At 46.7% G+C, this 27,481-nt stretch overlaps 1 protein-coding gene across 1 annotated transcript in view; it reads left to right on the forward strand.

Moving 5' to 3' along the window:
• The window catches only part of LOC149450586 (uncharacterized), a 51,986-nt gene extending 25,312 nt beyond the window's left edge, over positions 1–26,674 (forward strand). Inside the window, exons 3-4 of the mRNA XM_089691707.1 lie at positions 12,936–13,070; positions 25,689–26,674. Coding sequence (XP_089547833.1) covers positions 12,936–13,070; positions 25,689–26,606 — 1,053 coding nt within the window. The 3' untranslated portion in view covers positions 26,607–26,674. The remainder of the gene's footprint in view (positions 1–12,935; positions 13,071–25,688) is intronic.
• The last annotated feature ends 807 nt before the right edge of the window (positions 26,675–27,481 follow it).

The raw sequence follows: 27,481 nt of genomic DNA on the forward strand, positions 1-27,481 counted from the left end.
TTTGCTCACCTCCTCATAAAAAGAAATCAGATTTGTGTGACAACTTCTGTCTTTCATGACTCCATGCTGTCTGTGGCTTACAATATTTGTTTCCAGCAAGAACTCCTCTCTGTGGTCTTTTATTAAACTCTCCAGTATCTTCCCAACTATAGAAGTTACACTAACAGGTCTATAATTACTTGGGAAAGATTTTGTCCCCTTTATAAATATTGGCCCCACATTGGCCTTACACCAATCCAGTGGTACTATGCCAGTCATTAAAGAGTCCCTAACAATGAGAAACAATGGCTGTGAGATGACAGAGCTGAATTCTGTAAGGCCCCGTGGGTGTCTGCCATCCGGTCCAGGGGCTTTATTCACCTTTATTCTGTATAAATATTTCTGCATCATATCAATTGTGAGCCAATGTGGATCATCTGGGGGGTGTCAGTACCACCCCCCATTATGGACAAGAGCCCCCCATGCTCCTTTGTATACACAGAGCTGAAGAAGGGATTTCATACATTGTCCTTCTCTTTGTCCCCCCCCTCTAGATGGTTCTGTAAAGGGCCTACATGCTGGGACCGGACCTTTCTACTATTCATATATTGGAGGAATGTTTTGGGGTCGTCCTGATATCTTTCTGTCGTTTGTTTTCAGTTTTTGCTCCTTTATTTCCTTTTTGCATATTCTGTTCTATTCTTTGTAATGTGTAAACGATGATCGCGTTCCTTCATTGTTATATTTAATAAAGGCTCTTTTCTTATTATCTGTAGCTTTTATAACTTTGGCCGTGAGACACATAGGTTCTCTCCTCACCCCCACTATCTCCGCCCGCATCACTCACCTCCTAAACGACATCTCAGACTGGATGTCGCTACATTTCCTCAAGCTCAACCTCTCCAAAACCGAGCTCCTCGTCTTTCCCCCTGCCAACACCCCCCCCCCCCCATCCTATCCATCATCACCAACAACTCCACTATCACTCCCGCCCCGCAAGCCAAAGTCCTTGGCGTCATTCTTGACTCGAACCTCTCCTTCCAACCGCATGTCAAATCACTCACAAACACATGCAGGCTCCATCTTCGCAACATTGCCAAGATACGCTCCTTCCTCACCCCAGACACCACCAAACTTCTAGTACACTCCCTCATCATCTCACGCCTTGACTACTGTAATTCTCTTCTCACCGGCCTACCCAAGTGCAGGCTCTCCCCACTCCAGACCATCCTGAACTCAGCGGCTAGACTCATCCACCTCACCACCCGCTCCACCTCTGCCACCCCCCTCTGCCTCTCCCTCCACTGGCTCCCGATTGCCCAACGCATCAAATTTAAACTCCTAACCCTGACCTACAAAGCCGTTCACAACACTGCCCCTGACTACCTCACCAACCTGATCCCCAAGTACCGCCCTACCCGTACCCTTCGCTCCTCACAGGACCTCCTTCTATCCTGCTCCCTGGTCTCCTCCTCCCATGCACGACTGCAGGACTTCTCCAGGTCCTCCCCCATTCTCTGGAACTCACTGCCCCAATCCATCAGACTGTCGCCTTCCCTCTTCACATTCAGGCGCTCCCTCAAAACCCATCTCTTCAGGGAAGCCTACCCCACCCTCACCTAACGGCCATTCTCCCTCTTTCCTCCCACCCCTCAGCCACTTCCTATTGTACCTTTACCCCCTCCCACCTAGATTGTAAGCTCGAAAGAGTAGGGCCCTCTTACCCCTCGTACGTTGTTTGTTGTTGTTGTTGTACTGTGCCATGTATTGTCTCCCCCTCTATTGTACAGCGCTGAGCAAACCCTTTGGCGCTATATAAACTCGATGTAATAATAATAATAGGTTGGATTTTTATCCTTTTATACTTGTTGCCCATGGGAATATATTTTGCAGTGTGGTCACATACAGTCTTTTTGAAGGACTCTCATTTCTGTGTTGTGTTCATCGATACCAATATTCCCTCCTAGTATAAGTCTTGGAGAGCAGCTCTCAGCCTTGGAAAATTAGCTCTCTTAAAGTTGAGCGTTTTTATTTTCCCGTATATGCTCGCTGTTTACAGCTAACATTATATGGATATTTGTAATAAGCTCAGCATGGTTGGAGATGACCAGGTCCAGCAGATCATCATTCCTAGTTGGGGCCTCTATGAGCTGGACCATAAAATTGTCCTGTAGTAGGTTTATACATTTTTGCACCTTAACTGTTCCTGCAGTACCATTACTCCAGTCAATTTCCAGGTAGTTGCGATCCCCCATTATCACTGTCCCAGCCCTTTCCATTTGTGGGAGGAGCTGAGTCTCAACCTCCTCATTAACACTGGGAGGCCTATAACAAACTCCAATGATGACCTTTGTAGTACCGCCCCCCATGTGCAGTTCCACCCATAATACTTCAGCCTCATCACACTCTCCATCAACTAGGTCCTCTTTCACACTCGCTCTGAGATCACTTCTCACATAGAGACAGACACCACCACCCTTCCTATTTCCCCCGTCTCTCCAAAAGAGAACCTAGCCAGGAATATGAATGGCCCAGTCATGTGAGGAATGAAGCCAAGATTCAGCAATACCAATTCAATCCTAGTTCTCTTCATGCACCAAACCTTCCAACTCACCTATTGTGCTGGGCACACTTCTGGCATTGGTGAACACTTTCATTCACTGACACCTTGTTCATTCACCGACACCTTGTCCATTCACTGACACCTTGTTCACATGGATTTTGTGTATTTTTTATTTTCATACAAATAGTACCAATTCCACTGGATGTTTGTAACATGGGAACCTTCTTATCATCTGCCATAGCCCTAACCCCATCTTTCCTCATTCCACCCCCCAATAAGTACTGACCCCTGTCTGATCTGTCTACCCCATTATAATTTAATTCTTCCTCCACCCTCCATCCTAGTTTATATTCTCCTCCAGCCTTCCCATAAACCCCTCCCCCAGCACAGCAGACCCCCTTTCATTTAGGTGTAGACCATCTCTAGTATATAGGCTGCACCCCAATGAGAAGTCAGCCCAGTGCTCTAGGGTAGGACTCCATTTTTATTCTTCTCCTGCCATCAATGGCCAACCCGGTCCCACACTTCATCCATGTCTTTGGGGGCCTCTCATCTCCTTATGAACTGTTTCTTCCATGATGAAGATCAGCCATGGAGTATATCTGAGGTGTATATCAGGGTGTGCTTCTTCCCCACGAGAGCTGGGATGTCCAGCAACATTCACCTAGAAGACATTTCCCGCACTCAAGGCACTAATACCTCTCCAGGGTTGTGTGAGACCCCTGATGTACAGGAAGACAGTACTTCATTGAGGAACATTTCCCTCACTCAGGACAGGAAAGTGGCTTCTCTCCCAAGTGACATCTCTGATGTCTGTAAAGATTGGACTGAGCTGAAAAACATTTTCCACACTCAAGACAGGAATATGGCTTCTCCCCCGTGTGAGATCTCTGATGTGTGTAAAGACTGGCTTTCTGTGAAAAACTTTTCCCACACTCAGGACAGGAATACGGCATCTCTCCCGTGTGAGATCTCTGATGTGTGTAAAGTTGGGACATCTGTGAAAAACTTTTCCCACACTCAGGACAGGAATACGGCTTCTCCCCCGTGTGAGATCTCTGATGTATGTAAAGATGGGACTTCCTTGAAAAACATTTCCCGCACTCAGGACAGGAATATGGTTTCTCCCCCGTGTGAGATCTCTGATGTGTGTAAAGATGGGACTTCCTTGAAAAACATTTCCCGCACTCAGGACAGGAATATGGCTTCTCCCCCGTGTGAGATCTCTGATGTGTGTTAAGACTGGACTTCATTGAAAAACATTTTCCGCACTCAGGACAAGAATAAGGCTTCTCCCCCGTGTGAGATCTCTGATGTGTGTAAAGACTGGACTTCACAGAAAAACATTTTCCGCACTCAGGACATGAATATGGCTTCTCCCCTGTGTGAGATCTTATATGCAAATTAAGATGGTATTTATAATAGAACCACTTCCCGCACTCAGTACAGGAGAAGCTCTGAGAAGCTGTTGGAAGGCTGGCCTGGTCCCGCACAGTCTGAGGTTCCTCAGGATACGAGGAATCCGATGGTCCATCTACACTGGGTGGTGCCGGATGGACATTGGAGGGAGCCGGGTTTTCTCCTGGACTATACTGTGTGATGTCCTCATCTTCTACTTTCCAGTCTGGAGACAAAGTGAGACAATCCTCAGAGGTTTTTCTCATCTCCCGGCCATGGACTAAAATACAAAGACAAAGAGGACTACTAGACAGGAGCTGATTGGTTCGCCCAAACCAGGACTCCGCCCACATCAGGCAGCTTGGTCTCTGAGGAGCTTACAATTCCACCCTCAAGGGAACTAGGAAATGGCTCCTCTGATCTCCTACCAGGTCATTTCTTTATTCATGGACCTTAGTCAGAGAGTGAGGAAACAACCAGAACTGTCTTTTATAGGAGGGACAGTGATGAGGGGATTATAGGACGAGGGTCCCCACCCCCTCTATCACTCATCACCATCTTCCCAACACAAGAAGTACTGCACTTCCTTATTTAGTCCATGATTTAGTCATGAAGAACAGCGGGGCTGAGCCCCACCAGAGGTCAGAGAGTGAGGATGGGGGGAGAACAACCAAGATGAAGACTGGACTGATCCTGAAGACCACCATCATTGGGGTATTGACTCCTCCCTCATTATCACTTTCTTATCACATTATTATCACCATGTAAAAGTCTGTGCTCCAATCACATCATCCGATACAAAATGTCCAGCTGGGAGGAAATGGGTGTAACAAAAGAGAATCCATATTATGTGTATATATAGCAGTGGGGGGAGGGGGAGAGCAGAAGTCAGGAGTATGTAATGTACAACACAGAGTATATAGTGCAGGGGTCAGGAGTATGTAATGTACAACATAGTATATAGTGCAGGGGTCAGGAGTATGTAATGTACAACATAGAGTATATAGTGCAGGGGTCAGGAGTATGTAATGTACAACATAGAGTATATAGTGCAGGGGTCAGGAGGATGTAATGTACAACAGAGTATATAGTGCAGGGGTCAGGAGTATGTAATGTACAACATAGTGTATATAGTGCTGGGGTCAAGACTATGTAATGTACAACATAGTATATAGTGCAGGGGTCAGGAGTATGTAATGTACAACATAGAGTATATAGTGCAGGGGTCAGGAGTATGTAATGTACAACATAGAGTATATAGTGCAGGGGTCAGGAGGATGTAATGTACAACAGAGTATATAGTGCAGGGGTCAGGAGTATGTAATGTACAACATAGTGTATATAGTGCTGGGGTCAAGACTATGTAATGTACAACATAGTATATAGTGCAGGGGTCAGGAGTATGTAATGTACAACATAGAGTATATAGTGCAGGGGTCAGGAGTATGTAATGTACAACATAGAGTATATAGTGCAGGGGTCAGCAGTATGTAATGTACAAAATAAATTATACAGTGTAAGGGTCAGGACTCATAATATTGGTATTCAGTAATCAGTGGAAGATTAAATGTTTCCTGTAGACAAGTTGCAGAGATCCCACACCGCTGCCTCCCATCTCCTGAGACTGCACTCAGTGACTTGGGTCTGAGACTATACAGACATATCCCTCCACCCGGCACAGCCAGCAGACCACAGAGCAAGGAACCCTGGGAGAATTGTTCTGTCAGAGATCTTACTAGACCCGGGCATGGGGAAGGAGACCGTAGACACTTATGTCAGGTGATAAGGTCTTGTAATGCCTGTGCTGAAAATCAACATTTTGCTGCCATCTGAACCCCAGAACCTCCATAAATCCAGTCTAGATACATAAATTGTGTCTGCAGCACAGAGAAGGAAGATTATCCGAGAGAAATCCAGGAATACAGGACGGGGAACACAGCTCAGGAAAGTGACCAGGGGATTACAGGCTGATATCACCCAGTCCCCGCCCTACTCTGGACCAATCAGTGAGCAGTATGGGTGGAGGAATGGATTTAGTGTTCATGACCCACCTGTGCTGATCTCTGTAGGAGTGTCCTCCTCTATAAATGTCCCCGTTATTCCATCCTCCTCCATAGACTGCTGATCATCCCTCACATACGCCTCTTCTTCTTCTGCTTTCACCTCAAATTCTATATCGATTGGATCTCCACTCTAAATCAAGGAAATGAGAGAGAATATCATCTGTAAAATGTAAGGCCACATAAAAGAACTGCACACATTGTCTCCACAAGTTCATGTTCTAGATGCTCCATCCCACCCACCTTGTAATAGTGAGGGATGGTGTGACCTTCCTGTGTGGAATCCTGGGAATACAGAGGACGGGGACATCTCTCTGGTGGGTTCCTGGTATTAGGTGGCTCCATCATATCCTTGTGTCCTTCTGAAAACTCCTCCATCACTCCATACTCCTCATCCTCCTCTTTATACTCTTCTTTAACATCAATATTATCATCCCCGAGGATTCCACTCTGAAAGATATAATAAAACATTCATTGTAACAAACATGCTGTGTATAAATCACAACTACCAATAATTGTCATCATCTACCTGATGGTGGTGAGGGATGGTGTGACCTTCCTGTGTGGAATCCCGGGAATACAGAGGACGGGGACATCTCTCTGGTGGGTTCCCATGACTGGATCCATCTGTAGGAAACACACACACTGACTGAATCCATTGTTTCTATGTGTTTATCAGATGATGGGGGATCTAGGTGGATCCTCCGTACTGCTCTCTCCTTTACAATAAAGTCTCCTCTTACCCGGTGATGTGAGGGGCGGCTGATTGTCCATCATGACGTCCTTGTAGAGATCCTTGTGTCCTTCTAAATACTCCCACTCCTCCATGGAGAAATAGACAGTGACACCCTGACACCTTATAGGAACCTGACACACACAATGATACAGTCACCATCCAGACACATCCCTTGTCTGTTACTGGAGAATGTCCCAGAATTCCCGGCACCGCTCACCTCTCCTGTCAGCAGCTCAGTGATCTCTCTGGTGACTTCTAGAATCTTCTTCTTCTTTCTCTCTTCTATCAGGGAGGGAGGTGGAGGCAATGTGATGTCATATGATCTCCAGACTTCACAGGAGGAAAACTCTACATCTGAACACAAATAGTCACATCAAATGATATTCCCAGAATCCTCCTCACCTCTCCATTCAGGTCTCCATTTTATTAAAGCCCCACTTCAGGCTGAGGTATAATTCCCCCCCACAGGACCCCCACACTACGCAGGGTATAGGCTTGTTGCAGCATTCTGATGTCATTACATACAACGCAGGACCAACAGTCCCACTTTACATGTGAGGATACCAAGGGACCCCCACATCCTAAGAGCATCAGAAAAATGCCAGATGGAGGGACATTGGGAGGAGGAGCTGTGAGGTCAGTGTGATGTCATTGGATTCTCTGACTCTGGATGGAGGGACATTGGTGGGAGGGGCTGTGAGGTCAGTGTGATGTCATAGGATTCTCTGACTCTGGATGGAGGGACATTGGGAGGAGGAGCTGTGAGGTCAGTGTGATGTCATTGGATTCTCTGACTCTGGATGGAGGGACATTGGGAGGAAAAGCTGTGAGGTCAGTGTGATGTCATAGGACATATAGACTCTGGATGGAGGGACATTTGGATGGGGAGATTTGAGGGGTCCTCTATATGAGGCTCCCATGCAAACCAAATCCTTGTTCCTGGGTGCGTCCTACCTCTCCTAAACTGAAGAGTGAACTTTGACCTTTATCATCCAGAAATCTGTCCGGAATCTGTGGAAGTAAGCTGTCATGTGATCAGGTGACGTGCGGAGGAACGGAGTGTAAATAGCAGACAATTGTCTCCAGAGCCCCTAATGGTGGGGATGGATTTGGCGGCGTGCTGGTGCCAAGTTTCCTCCCCCCAGGGTCACTGCAGGTGTGGAGAAAAGCTGTGTAAGAGGATATGGAGGAGAGATGAGGAGGAGATCCAGGAATCAGGAGAAAGGTCAGGGCAAGCAACAGACGAGCACATCCAAGAGACCAAGCCGGGGTCACTACACAGAAAATCAATCCAAGGAAACAACAGGCAGGACGAGGAATAGCAAGAAGGAGCTGAGAGACAAATGAGAATATTGCTCAGCCAATGGGAGATGATCTCAGCATGACTTCCATCATGAAGGAGATGAGGGGGAGGGGAGGAAGTCACTGAAGGTGACCATAGATCCATGGAAATTCAGCTGGTTCAGCAGGGATCGCTCACATTTCCATCCATGTGTGGTCACTGCCGGATAAAAGCCACTCCCCCAGCGGCTGCAGCCAATAGCTTCAGTGCTGATCTGTGTATTCTGAGAGCGGAGGAGTCCCCCCATTGTCAGAATACAAGAGTGCAGCGAGGAGGATTCCCCCATTCACCTCCAATGTGTGGATGGGGGAATCACTTCAGTTTTTATGGTCATCCCGCTGGCTGAACGATAAAACTGAACCATGTAGGCCAGCTTTGGGAGCAAATATATTATCATCAACTCCTCCCCCTGAAGGGGTTCATCTACATATTACCTCCTCTGCTGCCAGATCCAGGAATGTCTCCTCTACTTCCTCATTCATGGAACTTCCTGTCTGTACTTGACATCACTTCCTATCTGTACCTGACATCACTTCCTGTCTGTGCCTGACATCACTTCCTGTCTGACATCACTTCTGTCTGTCTTCCATAGACACTTCCTGTCTGTACCTGACATAACTTCCTGTCTGCACCTGACATCACTTCCTGTCTGTACCTGACATCACTTCCTGTCTTCCATAGAGACTTCCTGTCTGGGTAGAAGTGATATCCCCACCTTGTGGAGCTCAGAGGAACTGCAGCCCCGAGAAGCGTCTGGTAGTGTGACCCCGGCCTTGTGCTGGGTGTGTATGGACTGTAGATCCTTATAGAGGGGTCACCTCCACTCCCACCAAGGGGGACAGAAATATATGACTCCTCGGGGGAGGGGTTTTGGCCCCTTTGATTTTGCAGTAACATTGATTGCAGATTTAGTCCTGTAGAACATCTGGTATATGGATACAAAGCCCCCCAGCTGGGAGTAAAGGGTGGAAATGGCTGGTGACCCCCAGATTTGGGCAATGATGTCATCACTATAAATGGATAAAACCCGCGCTATGTGTAACAACTCCAAACCTACAAAAACCTTCTAGCGGACTGCTGCTGTAACAAAGGGAAGGATTCCCTGTCATCTAGAAGAGCATTATGTGTCACAGCGCTGTCCTATTGTGTGTGCACAGAAATCATCACAAATACACTACAAATATGTGGAGACATTCAGAGATAAAGAGCTCGGGGCTCCAAATCCTATTCTCTGCACATCCACTGCTTCCACTTTACACCCACTTCATTGGTCTTATGGGGTTTATCAATAAATGAAGGAAACTGAACCGTGTGCAAATCCATCCACAACATAAAGTGCTTTGTGCTCAAGATGCTGCTCCCTGCACATCCACTGCTTCCACTTTACACCCACTTCATTGGTCTTATAGTCTTTATCAATAAATGAAGGAAACTAGTTTGCAGAGGAGGAGCCTGAACATGGCGCCAAGCGGCAGATCAATGTGAGATCTCCCAGCACCAGGCGTCTCCAATGTCCTGCTATAGCACAGGAGGAAATCCCCTAGGAGCAGCTGCCATGACCTACCTGGGATCAGGAGTGGTCCCCTGTGGAGGAGAGCGAGGAGTGCGGACCCTTCCAGGTTGGGCTGGCCGGCGATGGAGAGTGAGAGCGCGGCTGAGGCTGGAGGAGGAGGAGAGCAGAGATCCAGTGTGGATGCCGAGCGGTCACATGCAAAGGAGTCCTGGGAGTTGGGAGAAGCTGGCCGGTGTGATGGAGTGCAGGAAGTGGCAGACCTCTCTCCCCTCTCCTTACCACCCCCCCTCCTGGATACCATCAGGCTGGAGCTGTCGGGTCCCCTGTAGGGGCACCAAGGGAGCCCCCCCCCCCCCCCCCGGAAGCTGTACCAACAGCCAGGGAAGCAGACATCTCACTCATTCAGGAGAAGACCCATCTGAAGACTGAATCATCTGGTGTGGAGGAAGAAGAGATCAGGATGGTGACTGAGATGAAATGAAAAAGGAACATTTAAATGAAATAACTTATTATAATTGATTGGAACTGTGAAGTAAGTCTGAGGGGGGGGGGGGGGGGGCACCCAGGGGACAGAACCCCGGGGATCATGAAAAAGAAGAAGGGGAAGGAGGATAAACTAAAATCAATAGGACCCACAAGGGGACTGGATACTAACAGAGGTTTATAGGAGGGGAGAGAAAGGAGAAAAGGAAAAAAATGTCAACAGTATGAAAAATAAAGGGATAAAAGGAGGAGGGCCAAAGGCCTCCCAGACAAGCGCAATTAAAATATATACCCCAACAAGAGAAACAGACCCCCGAGAGACAGCAAGGAAGAAGTGGAAGAACAGAGATGGAGAACAGCACTGGAGAATGCTCTAGATCAGTGATGGCGAACCTATGGCACGCAGAGCCATCTCAGTGGGCACGCCAGGAGGAAGAGGAAGAGAACGCGCTCTCCTGCGCACCTCCGGGGGCGCGCACCGGGCGATCTCCGTGATCGCTGTGTCCTGCGGACACAGCTGATCACGTGACATGGTAAAAGACCAATCACAGCGGCCTTTTACCACGTGATCAGCCGTGTCCAATGACACGCTGATCACCGGGAAATGCAAATGCCGGTTCTCGGCTGCACTTTCCTCACGCTGTCAGATCGTGAGGAAAGTACTGCCGAAAACCGGCAGTTGTCAGAACAGGGATCGGCACCGATCATCAGGGTCACTGATCATCAGTGCCCTGATGATCGGTGCCCACCTGTGCCACACACAAGTTCCGCCCACTTGTGCCCAGCAATGCGCCCACCTGTGCCCAGCAGTGCGCCCACCTGTGCCCAGCAATGCGCCCACCTATGCCCAGCAGTGCGCCCACCTGTGCCCAGCAATGCACCCACGTGTGCCCAGCAGTGCGCCCACCTGTGCCCAGCAATGCACCCACCTGTGCCCAACAGTGCGCCCACCTGTGCCCAGCAATGCACCCACCTGTGCCCAACAGTGCACCCACCTGTGCCCAGCAATGCGCCCACCTGTGCCCACCAGTGCCCATCAGTGCAGCCCAGCAGTGCTGCCAGTCAGTGCCACCAGTCAGTGCCCAGCGGTTGTGCCAGTCAGTTCCCAGCAGTGATGTCAGTCAGTGCCACCTATCAGTGCTGTCTATCAGTGTCGCCTATCAGTGGCACCTATCTGTGACACCTCATTAGTGCTGCCCATCAGTGCCACCCATCAATGATGCGCAGCAGTGCCGCCGGTCAGTGCCGTCTGTCAGTGCCTCCAGTTGGTGCTGTCAGTGCCGCTTATCAGTGCCCATCATTTCCTGCATATCAGTGCATCATCAGAGCCTCCTCATCAATGCTCACCAGTGCCGCCTCATCAGTGCTACCTATCTGTGCCGCCTCATCAATGCCCATCAGTGCTGCCTATCAGTGCAGCCTCACCAACGCACATCAAAGAAGAAATATTACCTGTTTGCAAAATTTTAGAATAGAAGCAAAGGAAACCTTTTATGTTTTTAATTTTTTGCTCTTTTTTCATTTATAGTGCAAAAAATAAAACACCCAGTGGTGATTAAATACCACCAAAAAAAGCTCTATTTGTGTGAAAAAATGATAAAAATTGCATATGGTTACAGTGTTGCATGACCGCACAATTGTCTTTGTTAAGTGCAAGAGCACTGAAAGCTGAAAATTGTCCTGGGCAGGAAGGGGGTAGAAGTGCCCGGTAGGCAAGTGATTAATTCCAGTGTTGGCACTTTGAAATAAAAAAGTTGGTTTTGTGTTGCAGTTTGGGCACTTGGGCTCAAAAAGGTTCGCCATCACTGTTCTAGATTGTCCTGGACATGACCAACGTTAGTCAGGATATAGAGGAGATACAAGAAAAACAGGATTTGGAGAACATAGAAGTACAAAAAAAGAACTCTCAATTACCCACTAAAACAGAAATTGCAGAAATGTTTAAAGGGTTAGAAAAGTCAATAAAACTGGAGATGGTAAATCAGCACAAAGATTTGGGGCAGGTATTGAAGAGGGTAGAAGAGACGGAGGAAGAATTGGATAAACATGCCCAAGCCATAATAAATTTATAGAGACAGATGACGGAAATGAGAAAAGAACAGAGAAATCTGATATATAAACTGCAAAATCAGGAGAACAGGGAAAGAAGATGCAATTTAAGGATTTGAGGTTTCCCAGAGACTTCCCAAGGAGAAAATGTAATGGAAACAACAGGGAAAATGCTTGTAATAGTAATGGACAGACCTGCAACAGAGCCACTTAAAACTGATAAAGTATATAGAATCAGAAGATTATGACAAGAAGGTAGAAGAGAACATTTGAGAGATGTGATTGTACAATTCCATTATTACCGGGATAAAGAGGAGCTTTGGAAGGAGATAAAAGGAAGGGCAGCAATAAAATATGGAGATATACATTTGCAGATCTTTGCTGACCTAGCAGTGGAAACTTTAATAAGAAGGAGAATATTGAAACCATTACTTGAACAAATGAGAAAGCAGAACGTTAGATATAGCTGGGGATTCCCAGAGTGTTTAATCGGTTGGAGAAACGGTCCCAACTTTGATAAGAGATCATTGATCTGTTATCATAAAATGAGATCCGATGATCAGGGTTTACGTGTTAAATCTTCTCTTTCCCTTCTTGTCGGCAGTAGCTGGAGTTCAGTGTTTTGTGGCTGCAGTTACCAGAGAAGTAAAAACGGTGAATATTGATAAGATGGCCTATGATGATCCTATGGGTGAAGAACGTGTTGCTTTGGAACAGTTTATGAACTGTCATGACATTGTGATCATGCCTACTGACAAGGGGGAAACCTGGTCATCATGGAGCAACAAAGATATGTGTTGATGTGTCAACAGATCATAAAACATAAGGAAAGGTACACTAAGACAACAACCATCAACCTGGAGAATGGTCAGAAGGTCCTCTCTGGTGTGACTGAGGAAGCTTCTGAGAAGGGTAACATTGATAAAAAGACCACGACCTTCTTTAAGGTATTAAATCCAGATACCATTTTAATAGACTTTCAAAAGTCCATAAATCAGTGGTTGACCCCTTCCTGGAAGAACTATTATCTCAGGGAGGGGGTCCCTCACAAGAAAGTCAATGAGTATATTGATGAATTGCTACAACCTTTTGTGGTGGCTTTACCCTCCTATGTGAGAGACACTTTGCACCTCCTAAAGTTGATAATGATGTGTCAGTACCTGATGATGTCATCTTACATTAGATGTAGAGGCATTATATCCTGTGATGGAAGCGTAGGCAGGACAGAACGCACACGGAGGATGATAAACACACAAAGTATTATTGAAAGACACTCAAGGTAATAAGGTAGCATCGGGGTATCCAAAAAAGGGGAGAAGAAGGGGAGGAGTCAGAACAGCAATAATCCGGCCCACAATAGGGTGATTTGGGTAGCGAGGGCCCGAGCAATCAGTTGGGCAGTCCAGGTAGCTATGATAATCCAGGCATGCAATAGGACAGTCTGAGCAAGTAATAATCCAAATGCTCAATGGGGTAGTAGTCCAGGCAGGTAGAATGTGGGCATTCAATGGGGCAGTCCAGACAAGGGCAATAGGGAGATTCAATGAGGCAGTCCAGGCAGGGAGAATAGGGCATTCAATGGGGCAGTCCAGGCAGGGAAAAAATGGGCATTCAATGGGGCAGTCCAGACAAAAGCAATATGGAGATTCAATGGGGCAGTCCAGGCAAGGAAAATATCAGCATTCAATGGGGCAGTCCAGACAGGGCAATATAGAGATTCAATGGGGCAGTCCAGGCGGGGGAAATATGAACACTCACGGTTTTAGGCAGGGGTAACTCCTCAGGTACACAGCGGCAGCAGGCAGGGGTGCCTTCATAGAGACACAGTGGTCAGCAGGCAGGGGTAACTTCTCAGGCATAGCGGTCAGCAGGCAGGGGTAACTTCTCAGGCACAGAGGTCAGCAGGCAGGGGTAACTTCCTGGGCACACAGCGATCAGCAAAGCAGGCAGGAGTAACTCCCCAGAGACACAGCGGTCAGCAGGCAGGGGTAACTCCTCAGGCACACAGTGGCAGCAGGCAGGGGTAACTCCTCAGGCACTCAGCAGCAGCAGACAGGGGTAACTCCTCAGGCACTCAGCAGCAGCAGACAGGGGTAACTCCTCAGGCACACAGCAGCAGCAGACAGGGGTAACTCCTCAGGCACACAGTGGCAGCAGACAGGGGTAACTCCTCAGGCACTCAGCGGCAGCAGACAGGGGTAACTCCTCAGGCACACAGCAGCAGCAGGCAGGGGTAACTCCTCAGGCACACAGTGGCAGCAGGCAGGGGTAACTCCTCAGGCACACAGTGGCAGCAGGCAGGGGTAACTCCTCAGGCACTCAGCGGCAGCAGACAGGGGTAACTCCTCAGGCACTCAGCAGCAGCAGACAGGGGTAACTCCTCAGGCACACAGCAGCAGCAGGCAGGAGTAACTCCTCAGGCACTCAGCAGCAGCAGACAGGGGTAACTCCTCAGGCACACAGCAGCAGCAGGCAGGGGTAACTCCTCAGGCACTCAGCAGCAGCAGACAGGGGTAACTCCTCAGGCACACAGCAGCAGCAGGCAGGGGTAACTCCTCAGGCACACAGCAGCAGCAGACAGGGTAACTCCTCAGGCACACAGCAGCAGCAGACAGGGGTAACTCCTCAGGCACTCAGCAGCAGCAGGCAGGGGTAACTTCTAGGCACACAGTGACAGCATGCAGGGGTAACTCCCAGGGACACAACGATCAGCAGAGCACGCAGTGGGGTTTGGGCTGTGTGGTCTGGCCTTGGCTCAGACCTCACACAGCTGTTCTCTCTCTGAGCAGGGGACCAACAACCACCTGGGTCCTGCTCCTGTTCTCTTATCCCGGAGCAGGACACTTCCTGGTTGCCCCAGCAAAGGCCAGCCCTATGCCGGGTTGCCGGGGCAACGAGGCGAGCTACCCTCACTCCGGCCATGCCCAGGGAGCACGGCCTTTGTCTCTGGTGGGCGCAGAGCATGGGAAGCCTTGGGGCCACGCTGCACCCACCAGGACAAGGAGGGGGGCATGCAGAGACAATCTGGTGGCCTGCACGTGAAGAATCCACATGCAGGCACAGCGGGGTGTCAGACTCCTCTGTGGCATCACCAGGGAGAGGTGCTAACCACACCACAGGGGGCGGTTCTTAACATCCTGCACAGCCTTTGATGTAGGCTTGTGCCAGACCTTGGAACCTGTAAGGGGAAGGGAGGGGGAGGATGAAAGGGAGTGAGGGGAAAGCCATGACAGGAGGGGGGAGGAAGATGAGGGAGAGCGAGGGGGGACCATGACATATTCCTCTATCCCTCATAAGAAGGATTTAAATGTTATAGAAAATCACTCAACAGCAGACCTAGAATCATGTTTGCACATAGACATTTTGTTCTCGGGTTACTCAAGTTTTTGTTGGAAAATAATCCATTCCTGTTGGATATAAATGTTATTGCCAAGCACAAGGCACTACAATGGGGAATAATATGTGCACCGGCCTACGCTAATCTTTATGTTGAAGAATGGGAGAAGTCAGTGCTTGGGGATGAGGCCTTGTCAGGGTACCTGAGCAACATTGCAGGTTGGTTCAGGTACATCGATGACGTCCTCATTCTCTGGCATGGTGAACCTCAGGAAGATGAGAGGTTTGTAAATTTATTGGGATAAAATGAGTTCAATTTGAAATCCACGTATACCTACCATGCTAGGACCATTACACTTTTGGATTTGACTATCCAGAATATGGAGAATGGTACCTCTGTATTTGTGTTGATATTGGGTGGCTTTGGGGTGTTTTGTATATTTAATGTAAAGTACACTCTTTGGGCACTAGTGTCTGGTGTTTATTGGCTCCCATGTTCCAGTTTGTTTGTCCTTTTGGGATACCAACCAAACCAGTCACATGTCAGTCTTTTCCCATCTGATCCTATGATGGTGCTCTCTATACCTCTCCATAATGGATACACTTTGGTTCTTACCTGGATCAAAGGTCCTTTGATCTGAAGCTCCATGACAGTGAATGGACTTTTATATATTTTTATGGTCATCTGCTTTATGGGCTCCTAGTAATCTGGGTGCTATCCAAGCCATGCATAGATGGTATCAGTGGTCCCTGTAGAAATCCATATATATGGACATTTGTGCATTATTAATTACAGACTAAATCCACCTGGAGACCTGGGGACACAGGTTCTATATGTAGTCTCGGGGTCCCTGTGGAAGTCCATGTGTGGACATTTCTACCTATGATAAATGACAGGCTAAACCCACCTGGAGACCCGGGGACACTGTACAAGTTCTATATGTAGTCTGGGGGTCCCTGTGGAAGTCCATGTGTGGACATGTCTACCTATGATAAATGACAGGCTAAACCCACCTGGAGACTTTCTCCACATCTGGAGTGTGCTGAGTTCTTGGAGAATGTCTACACAGTGTTTCCAGATTGGCTTTATCACCCCAACGAGCTCGCTCCAGTTCATGGATGTCATCATTATGTTTGGAGGATCTCACCAGTCAGGAGCCTTTCCTGTCATCCTACATGTTCCCTTCTGAGGATTGTTCTATCCTTCCAAACAAATGTATGAAATCATGGATGAGTCCTCCTTCTATGTGATCTAGAAGATCTTCAATCACAATGTCTTTATGGATGAAGTGGATGGCCCAGTTTATATATTATTTATTGCTTTACAGCTTTATTCCCTCCAGGATTCATTCTTTATTTATAGAACCATTCAAGGAAGTGTTCTTACTTTGAGAGATCTCCACCACCATTCCTCTGTGACCATTACATCCTTGTCATTTATGTCTAACATCTTCATTATCAGTGGATTGATATATATTTTTATACTTTAGGATGTAGTTTTGCATTTTCTTCAACAAAAAGATACATTTCGGAGGGATCTGTTTCACCTTTACCTTTTTTTCTAACTTGTATTCCGTGTCTTTAAGACTTTTATTTATGTAATAAAATATCTTTATTAAACAGTTGGCTGCAAATGATCTAGATTTATTTTTTCTTCTGTTCTTCTGATCTTCTGTGGTAGACCTGTAAGGTATATATTATACAGGAATTGTTATTATGAGACATTTTGGGGGGCTGCAGTTCTACTGAACTCCACAAGGTGGTGATCTCACTTAAACCCAGACAGGAAGTCTCTATGGAATACAGACAGGAAATGATGTCAGGTACAGACAGGAAGTGATGTCAGGTACAGACAGGAAGTGATCTGCAATAAAGACAGGAAGTTACATGTTGCAGAAATAAGAGGAGACGTTGGTGGAAGTGGCAGCAGAGGAGGTAATAAGATGTTATTTCATATTTACACCCAGTAATCCCCTCCCATTATGTCTGTCCTCTTCCTCCATAGTCACGTCCGTCCTGTTCCTCCATAGTCACATCCATCCTCTTCCTCCATAGTCACGTCCATCTTCTTCCTCCATAGTCACGTCCGTCCTCTTCCTCCATAGTCACGTCCGTCCTCTTCCTCCATAGTCACGTCCGTCCTCTTCCTCCATAGTCACTGTGACATCTTTTATGTCCAGCAGATGATGATACACACATATATAGTGTGGGAACCCAGATGAACCCCTTCAGGGGCAGAACATTCCCCCACTTCCGGGACCGGAACATTCTCCTCATTGTGGAGATAAATTCTAGTAATATGGTCCTCTAAACAAACAGCACTGACAATAAATAGACAAGACAAGGACCATCCTGACCATACATGGCCTACAAAGGGCAATGATGACACTACACAGGCAGCCAATGGGCAATCATTACACTATGCAGCCAACACAATGATGGAGTGCCGGGGTCAGGAGTATGGAGCATAGAGCCCCTTACATTGCTGGGAAGGAGGAAGAATACATTCCAAATGAATGAAGAGTAATCACCACTGAAGTGCTATGTTCCCTCTTTTGTACATTGTAGAGGGTCTGGTTTGAATATGTCCAAATAAAGGTGATTTTATCAGATGTGCGGCCGGACTGATTTTTCTTCTCTACCAGGAAGAAAACATTCCCCAGCCTGCCATGAAGAATATATTCCATCATTGGTGTTAGAGGAAAAAAATGAGGGGTGTGAGGGATGAAGGGGAGTTGAGGGGCCTCCAAGGGGGTACTGAGGATGAGAGACTTTGGGACACCTGAGGGTGTAGAGTAGATGATGAAATTTGGGTGGATGGAGTTGGTAGGTAGCATGTCTCTGAGGGAAGAGAAGGTTGTTGGGCTCAGGGGGACTCTGAGGTAGGGAGGGGGGCTCTTGGTCTCTGATTGTCCTCCCACCTGCACTTACTTTCCAGACCTCCTTACAAAACTCCTAGCAGGAAAGGAAAGAAACCTTCACCTTCTTATCTCACTGGTCAAATAACATTTTCCAAGATACCAAGTGGAATGAAGAAGGGAAGTCTTTCACCCCTTGGTGGGAACTCGTTCTTAGAGGAGGTCTGTTGGTGAATTATCAACTAAAAGGTAGTCAGGGGTCAGTGCTGAACATCTTCAGGAGACACTCCAATACCTCCCATGACACAGGCTCTGGCAGTGCCCGGTGCTGGAATTCAGAGCCCCAGGAACCCACCACCACTCTGTACAATGTTCTGTGTACTACAGTATACTTGGCAATAAAAAAAAACAAGATCCTCCCCCCTGCCATCCTCCTACCTACGCTGCGCTGTCATTGGAGGGAAGAGAACAGACTCCTCCCCCACAGCTCTCTACTCCACCAGCACCATCTTCCTGCTATCCCATCCAATCCCTTCTCTTACTGCAGAGAGTGACAGTGACATCACTCCTGTCAGTCAGCAGGCTGCCAGAGATTGGAGCCTTGCAGCCGGAGTTCTGCCAATTGTCCTGATTATCCAGCAACTCCAGCCAATAGTCAGCAAGTTCCCTTCCTGGACCTCATGATGAGCCGACATTGACCTCACAGCACTGCCTCAGAGCAAACAAGTCATAGGAAGGATCGTATTTATCATTCCTTGTCTGCAGATCTAAAACTCATCAAAACCAGTTCAGAGACCAAACAAACCCAACAGATTAAAGGGGATTTCTGATCCTGCAGGTCAAGAGGGTCCCGGGACCTCCAAAATGTAGCAAATACTAAACAGTCCCAAATAAGCATCTTCCCATGGGGGGAGTAGTTCTTAAATGTCCAGCAACCCTCCTATTCCCCCCTCACATCCACATCCTACTATTGTGTGACCAATACCATCCAAATCATTCTTACTTTCATTTCCCAAAGTTATCCGTCTACAAGGAGACCTGTATAGATCACATGATGGCACCAATGAGGATGGAGGAGGACCGGAGTCACATGACTGAGAAGATACTAAACCTCACCCTGGAGATCATCTACCTGCTGACCGGAGAGGTGAGGAGGATTCTGGGAGGTCACATGACATCACTCTTATCTCTAGTAATACAACACAGACCTGACCGGAGAGGTGAGGAGGATTCTGGGATTCTAACATGATATTTCTATTGGTTCCTCAATACAGAGATTTCCTCTTCTGAAGTCAGGTGATCATATGACCATCACAGTGCCTCCATGTGACTCCCTAAACCCTGAGAGACACAACATGCAGAAGATTCTAGAAGTCACCAGAGAGATCACTGAGCTGCTGACAGGAGAGGTGAGCGGTGCCGGGAATTCTGGGACATTCTCCAGTAACAGACAAGGGATGTGTCTGGATGGTGACTGTATCATTGTGTGTGTCAGGTTCCTATAAGGTGTCAGGGTGTCACTGTCTATTTCTCCATGGAGGAGTGGGAGTATTTAGAAGGACACATCACCCCCCACCCTTCCCATCACCGATAAGAAGACACTTTAGAGGGACGGAGCTTCTAGAACATGGACTTGTGGACACAATGTGTGGATTTTTTATGTGATGCCACAATATTGAAGCTCATGTCTTACAGATGACCTCTTCTCTCATTCTCTTGGTTTAGGGTGAAGATCTGATGTATATAAAAGTTGAGGTAAAAGCAGAAGAAGAAGAGGCGTATGTGAGGGATGATCAGCAGTCTATGGAGGAGGATGGAATAACGGGGACATTTATAGAGGAGGACACTCCTACAGAGATCAGCACAGGTGGGTCATGAACACTAAATCCATTCCTCCACCCATACTGCTCACTGATTGGTCCAGAGTAGGGCGGGGACTGGGTGATATCAGCCTGTAATCCCCTGGTCACTTTCCTGAGCTGTGTTCCCCGTCCTGTATTCCTGGATTTCTCTCGGATAATCTTCCTTCTCTGTGCTGCAGACACAATTTATGTATCTAGACTGGATTTATGGAGGTTCTGGGGTTCAGCTGGCAGAAAAATGTTAATTTTCACCATAGATGTCTGTGGACATAGACATGTCCAAGATCTCTGACAGAACATTTCTCCCAGGGTTCCTTGCTCTGTGGTCTGCTGGCTGTGCCGGGTGGAGGGATATGTCTGTATAGTATCAGACCCAAGTCACTGAGTGCAGTCTCAGGAGATGGGAGGCAGCGGTGTGGTTATAAACTTTCCATATATTCAGTGAAGTGACTGGCCTCAGGTGATACACAGAGATGAAACAAATCCTCCTACATACGTTGTACCTTTTTATCTTCAGCCCTCTCTTCTCTACATCTGTTCAAAGTCCAGAATTTATACAGCTTGTCTGAGAAGTCAGAAAAAAAGGAGCAGAGAGCTGGTCACATTCTGCAGAGCTCAGTAAAGTGAGCTCTGAGAGATGATTGGAGGGAAGGGACACACCCCCTTCACACAGGAACATAGCTGAGGCTGTCAATCACAGGCTGTGAGCTGGAGTTCCTCCCTTATCATACTTTTTCTCTTGGTGTCAGGAAGACTTGTCAGAAGTGACTCATGCTGATTGTATAGGAAGGAGACAGCAGACAGAAATGACACTTCGTGCTCTGGAGTGAGACAAGTACACACTGTAGAGGGGTATGCTTTGCTCATATTCCATGTCTGAGGGTTACAACCCCTGTAAGTGATCTCTATTTACTAAACACCAATTTGATGTGATCCTTACACTATTTATTAGTGTGGCCCCTTGTCCTGAATAGAGGTACTATGTGGGTTTAGTTTGTGGCTGGGCTGTACTTGGCTCAGACTGATTGTATAGTTCTTCACTTGGTTTCTCCCTAAGTTTAGGTTGTCTTGTGATGTCTCACTGTGGCCAGTAGATGTCACTGCTATCACTGGACATAGGATGAGATTTCACCAACCAAACTAAAGGGATATTAGACCACAAATGTCCCATATTGCTGCTTACCAATCATTGGGTGTGGCGGCTGCATTCTTTTTCTTTGGCTTTTTTCCCTCTGTTTTCACCTGGTGATCTGGCCAGTAACACACCTTCTGTATTAGAGCGCCCCCACTGTGGAGACAGCAGCATGGTCAGTCTGGGGGGAGGGGAGTGTTAGATGTATTAGCAGATATAAAAACAGCAACTAATTGAAGCCAAACTCCAGATCACACTTCATAATCAGTTACATCAAACAGTTTTTTTTTCCTTTTGGGATAAAAGTTTCACATGAATAAATAAAAGCTGCTCATTGTAAGCCCCCTGTCAGTGGTAAGTGGTCTGCCTCATGGTAAGTGGTCTGCCTCATCCCTGGAACTGATACATTCTGCTGTAGAGTTTTTATAAAACAGATTTACTGGTTAGATCACCAGATGAATATAGAAGAAAACTAATGCAGCCATCACATCTCAGAATCGGTAAGCTGGAATATAATAAATGTTTTCTTTGTGTTTAATATGGATTAAGTTAATGTTTATATTTTCTTCAGCCAATCCAGTAGGAGGTTTATGCCCCTGGAGCATGCTGGGGCAGGAAATAAATATTAGGGCCAGGCCATGTGCTCTTTCCATGGGCTGAGGTCTAGGGAGGTGCTGCTGGATGGAGCTCTGCTGTTAGGCCCAATAGCCTGTTTTGGGACCTAATGTGTGAAGTGGTCCTGAAGCTGTCCTGTCTGGTCTGGAGGAAGCTGTGCCAAGGAGGAGGCCCAGGGGAGGAGAGAGCCATGAAGAAGGCTGGTCTCTCAGAAGGACCCGGTGACTCTCTTGGAGGACGCACTGACATTTGGGAATGTGTTTACAGAGTCATTCGGTCGGCTTAAAGGTTCAGATACTGTGAGGCTGGACATTGATCTGCAGAGTCTGTCAGTGATCTGTCATGATATCTGGGTCCCCTAACCCTCACCTCCCCAACCCTTCTAAATAAAACTTTAAGAAGACAATAGTGACTGGTGGCCAATATCCTTTCTCAGTTCCCGTATTTTACCCATGGACTTGGCCCTGGGGTGAGCACCCCTGACCTTTGGAGGTGCCATCCTGCCTTTGGGGTGTCAGAGGGGTTCTACATTCATATTGCACATTACATAGTACTGACCTCTATACTATACATATTTGTTGTATGTTAGAGTCCTGACCCCTGCACTATATACTCTATGTTGTACATTACATCCTCCTGACCCCTGCACTATATACTCTATGTTGTACATTACATACTCCTGACCCCTGCACTATATACTCTATGTTGTACATTACATCCTCCTGACCCCTGCACTATATACTCTATGTTGTACATTACATACTCCTGACCCCTGCACTATATACTCTATGTTGTACATTACATACTCCTGAACCCTGCACTATATACTCTATGTTGTACATTCCATAGTCCTGACCCCTGCACTATATACTCTATGTTGTACATTCCATACTCCTGACCCCTGCACTATATACTCTATGTTGTACATTACATACTCCTGACCCCTGCACTATATACTCTATGTTGTACATTACATCCTCCTGACCCCTGCACTATATACTCTATGTTGTACATTACATACTCCTGACCCCTGCACTATATACTCTATGTTGTACATTACATACTCCTGACCCCTGCACTATATACTCTGTGTTGTACATTATACTCCTGACCCCTGCACTATATACTCTATGTTGTACATTCCATAGTCCTGACCCCTGCACTATATACTCTATGTTGTACATTACATACTCCTGACCCCTGCACTATATACTCTATGTTGTACATTACATACTCCTGACCCCTGCACTATATACTCTATGTTGTACATTACATACTCCTGACCCCTGCACTATATACTCTATGTTGTACATTACATACTCCTGACCCCTGCACTATATACTCTATGTTGTACATTACATACTCCTGCCCCCTGCACTATCTATGTTGTACATTACATCCTCCTGACCCCTGCACTATATACTCTGTTGTACATTACATCCTCCTGACCCCTGCACTATATACTCTATGTTGTACATTACATCCTCCTGACCCCTGCACTATATACTCTATGTTGTACATTACATACTCCTGACCCCTGCACTATGTACTCTATGTTGTACATTACATACTCCTGACCCCTGCACTATATACTCTATGTTGTACATTACATCCTCCTGACCCCTGCACTATATACTCTGTTGTACATTACATCCTCCTGACTAGAGATGAGCGAAGTATTCAAAAATTCGATTCGGCTGATTTGGCGAATTTCAGGAAGAAATTCGATTTGATGCGAATTTATTCGCTACGAAATTAACTTATTAAAAGGGTTTCTAGGCTTCAGAGAGCCTTTATATTAGTGCAGAACACTGTACCTTTAATTTAAATGCCCTTGGAGATGAGGAAGGAGAAGGATGAGAAGAAGGAGAAGGATGAGAAGAAGGAGAAGGAGAAGGATGAGAAGAAGGAGAAGGATGAGAAGAAGGAGAAGAAGGAGAAGGATGAGAAGATGGAGAAGGAGAAGGATGAGAAGATGGAGAAGGAGAAGGATGAGAAGAAGGAGAAGGAGAAGGATGAGAAGGAGAAGGAGAAGGATGAGAAGAAGGAGAAGGAGAAGGATGAGAAGAAGGAGAAGGATGAGAAGAAGGATGAGAAGAAGGAGAAGGATGAGAAGAAGGAGAAGGATGAGAAGAAGGAGAAGGATGAGAAGAAGGATGAGAAGAAGGAGAAGGATGAGAAGAAGGATGAGAAGAAGGAGAAGGATGAGAAGAAGGATGAGAAGAAGGATGAGAAGAAGGAGAAGGATGAGAAGAAGGAGAAGGATGAGAAGAAGGAGAAGGATGAGAAGAAGGAGAAGGATGAGAAGAAGGATGAGAAGAAGGAGAAGGAGGAGAAGAAGGAGAAGGATGAGAAGAAGGAGAAGGATGAGAAGAAGGAGAAGGATGAGAAGAAGGACAGTTCTGTGACAGTTTCTGTATATTTCTGACAGTTCTGGGACATTCACTCCATACAGCGGTTGAAACATTGTATCTATTTGTTTCCATAAATGACATTCTGCAAATACACTTAGAGGAGCTCTGCAGATACACTTTTTGCCGGCTTGGAATTATTCTTATTTTCATCCTACTTCTTCTTCTTCTTCCTCTTCATCCTTATCCTCTTCTTCTTCTTCTGAGGATGAAGAAGAAGTAGGGTGAAAATAAGAATAATTCCAAGCCGGCAAAAAGTGTATCTGCAGAGCTCCTCTATTTCTGACAGTTCTCTGACAGCTCCTTCACATGTACAGCGGTTGAAACATCTGTATCCTAAATGGAAACTAATAGATACAATGTTTCAACCGCTGTACATGTGTTCCTTCTGTCAGAGAACTGTCAGAAATAGCGGAGCTCACTGCAGGGACACTTTTGCCGGCTGATCGGGAAAAATCCGATTCGCGCACCCGAAGTAGGCAAATGTTCAGATTCGCCGCAAATCGAATTTTTCCTGAAATTCGTATCGAATTCCGGTTCGCCTGGTTCGATTCGCTCATCTCTACTCCTGACCACTGCACTATATACTCTGTTGTACATTACATCCTCCTGACCACTGCACTATATACTCTTATGTACATTACATCCTCCTGACCCCTGCACTATGTACTCTATGTTGTACATTACATCCTCCTGACCCCTGCACTATGTACTCTATGTTGTACATTACATACTCCTGACCCCTGCACTATATACCCTATGTTGTACATTACATACTCCTGACCCCTGCACTATATACCCTATGTTGTACATTACATACTCCTGACCCCTGCACTATGTACTCTATGTTGTACATTACATCCTCCTGACCCCTGCACTATGTACTCTATGTTGTACATTACATCCTCCTGACCCCTGCACTATATACTCTATGTTGTACATGACATACTCCTGACTCCTGCACTATGTACTCTATGTTGTACATTATATACTCCTGACCCCTGCACTATATACTCTGTGTTATACATTACATACTCCTGACCCCTGATAGAGGGGGTGGGGACCCTCGTCCTATAATCCCCTCATCACTGTCCCTCCTATAAAAGACAGTTCTGGTTGTTTCCTCACTCTCTGACTGAGGTCCATGAATAAAGAAATGATCTGGTAGGAGATCAGAGGAACCATTTCCTAGTTCCCTTGAGGGTGGAATTGTAAGCTCCTCAGAGACCAAGCTGCCTGATGTGGGCGGAGTCCTGGTTTGAGGGAACCAATCAGCTCCTGTCTAGTAAACCTCTTTGTCTTTGTATTGTCCGAGGATTGTCTCACTTTGTCTCCAGACTGGAAAGTAGAAGATGAGGACATCACACAGTATAGTCCAGGAGAAAACCCGGCTCCCTCCAATGTCCATCCGGCACCACCCAGTGTAGATGGACCATTGTATTCCTCGTATCCTGAGGAACCTCAGACTGTGCGGGACCGGGCCGGCCTTCCAACAGGGAAGAGCTTCTCCTGTACTGAGTGTGGGAAATGTTTCCATTCAAAATTCCTTGTTAATAGGCATAAAATGTCTCACACAGAGGAAAAGCCGTATTCCTGTCCTGAGTGCGGGAAATGTTTCCGTTTTAAATTCCATCTTAATGTGCATAAAAGATCTCACACAGGGGAGAAGCTGATTTCCTGTCCTGAGTGCGGGAAATGTTTTTCATGTAAGTCTTATCTTTCCATACATCAGAGGTCTCACACGGGGGAGAAGCCGTATTCCTGTCCTGAGTGCGGGAAATGTTTTTCACAGAAGTCCCATCTTTGCACACATCAGAGATTGCACATGGGGGAGAAACCGTATCCCTGTCCTGAGTGCGGGAAATGTTTTTCAGAGAAGTCATATCTTTGCAAACATCAAAGATGTCACACGGGGGAGAAGCCATTTTCCTGTCCTGAGTACGGGAAATGTTTTTCACAGAAGTCCAGTCTTTACACACATCAGAAATGTCACACGAGGGAGAAACCTTATTCTTGTCCTGAGTGTGGGAAATGTTTTTCACGGAAGTTCAATCTTTACACACATCAAAGATCTCACACAGGTGAGAAGCCGTATTCCTGTTCTGAGTGCGGGAAATGTTTTTCACAAAAGTCTGATCTTTACAGACATCAGAGATCTCATACAGAGAGAAGCCACTTTCCTGTCCTGAGTGAGGGAGGGAAATGTTCCTCACTGAAGTCCGGTCTTCCTGTACATCAGGGGTCCCACACAACCCTGGAGGTATATTAGTGCCTTGAGTGCGGGAAATGTCTTCTAGATGAATGTTGCTGGACATCCCTGCTCTCATGTGGGGAAGAAGCACACCCTGATATACACCTCAGATAGACTCCATGGCTGATCATCATGGAAGAAACAGTTGATAAGGAGATGAGAGGCCCCCAAAGACATGGATGAAGTGCAGTAAATGTCGGTGTGCAGAGTGGTCAGTAGATCCTGGAAATGAAGGACACAACTTCAGCCCTTCTTGGGTGTCGGAGTTGCGTTTCCTGATAATGATATAGCGGGTTACAGAGCTAGAAGCCGGGAGAGCCCAGATCTCGTTATCGGGGAACTTTACACAGACAACAAGAACTTCTGAAGTTGATGTCCTTCATTTCAAGGCTCTACAGAACAGTGGTGACCCTGAAGCGTCTCTCTGTCTTCAGTCCATCCTTCTCCCATCCCCCAACAGGAGGGAAGGAGAACTCCGCCCCAAACTAGGGGGGAACTTTCCTCTCATTATTTCCCTTGGCTTCTGTGTGGGTTTGGGTGGTTGGAGGAGTGCGGCACGAGAGGGAACACAGCTTGTTGTTCTATGTCTACATATGGGGTCTGGGTAGAAGGGATCCACCGGAAAATATTTCTACTCTTTGATTTTGTGCAAATCGTTTCTGTTTTCACTTTGAAGGGCGATATTATGTGTGGTTTGTAAAAGGGATTGGCCCAATAGATACCACCCCACTTAGAGAATAGATGAACTAATATGACCAGCATTCATTCAGCCATGTCACATGTTGGGATCTTTTCTACAATACTTTGTTATAATAATGGAACACGTTGTGTATTGTATTGTACACCAATAATAATGACTCCGCCCCCACATTCCAGACAAGGGATCTTCCTGA

The sequence above is a fragment of the Staurois parvus genome, unplaced genomic scaffold (assembly GCF_062004578.1).
Source record: "Staurois parvus isolate SC_StPar_1 unplaced genomic scaffold, SC_StPar_1.0 ptg000570l, whole genome shotgun sequence".
Lineage (NCBI taxonomy): Eukaryota > Metazoa > Chordata > Amphibia > Anura > Ranidae > Staurois > Staurois parvus.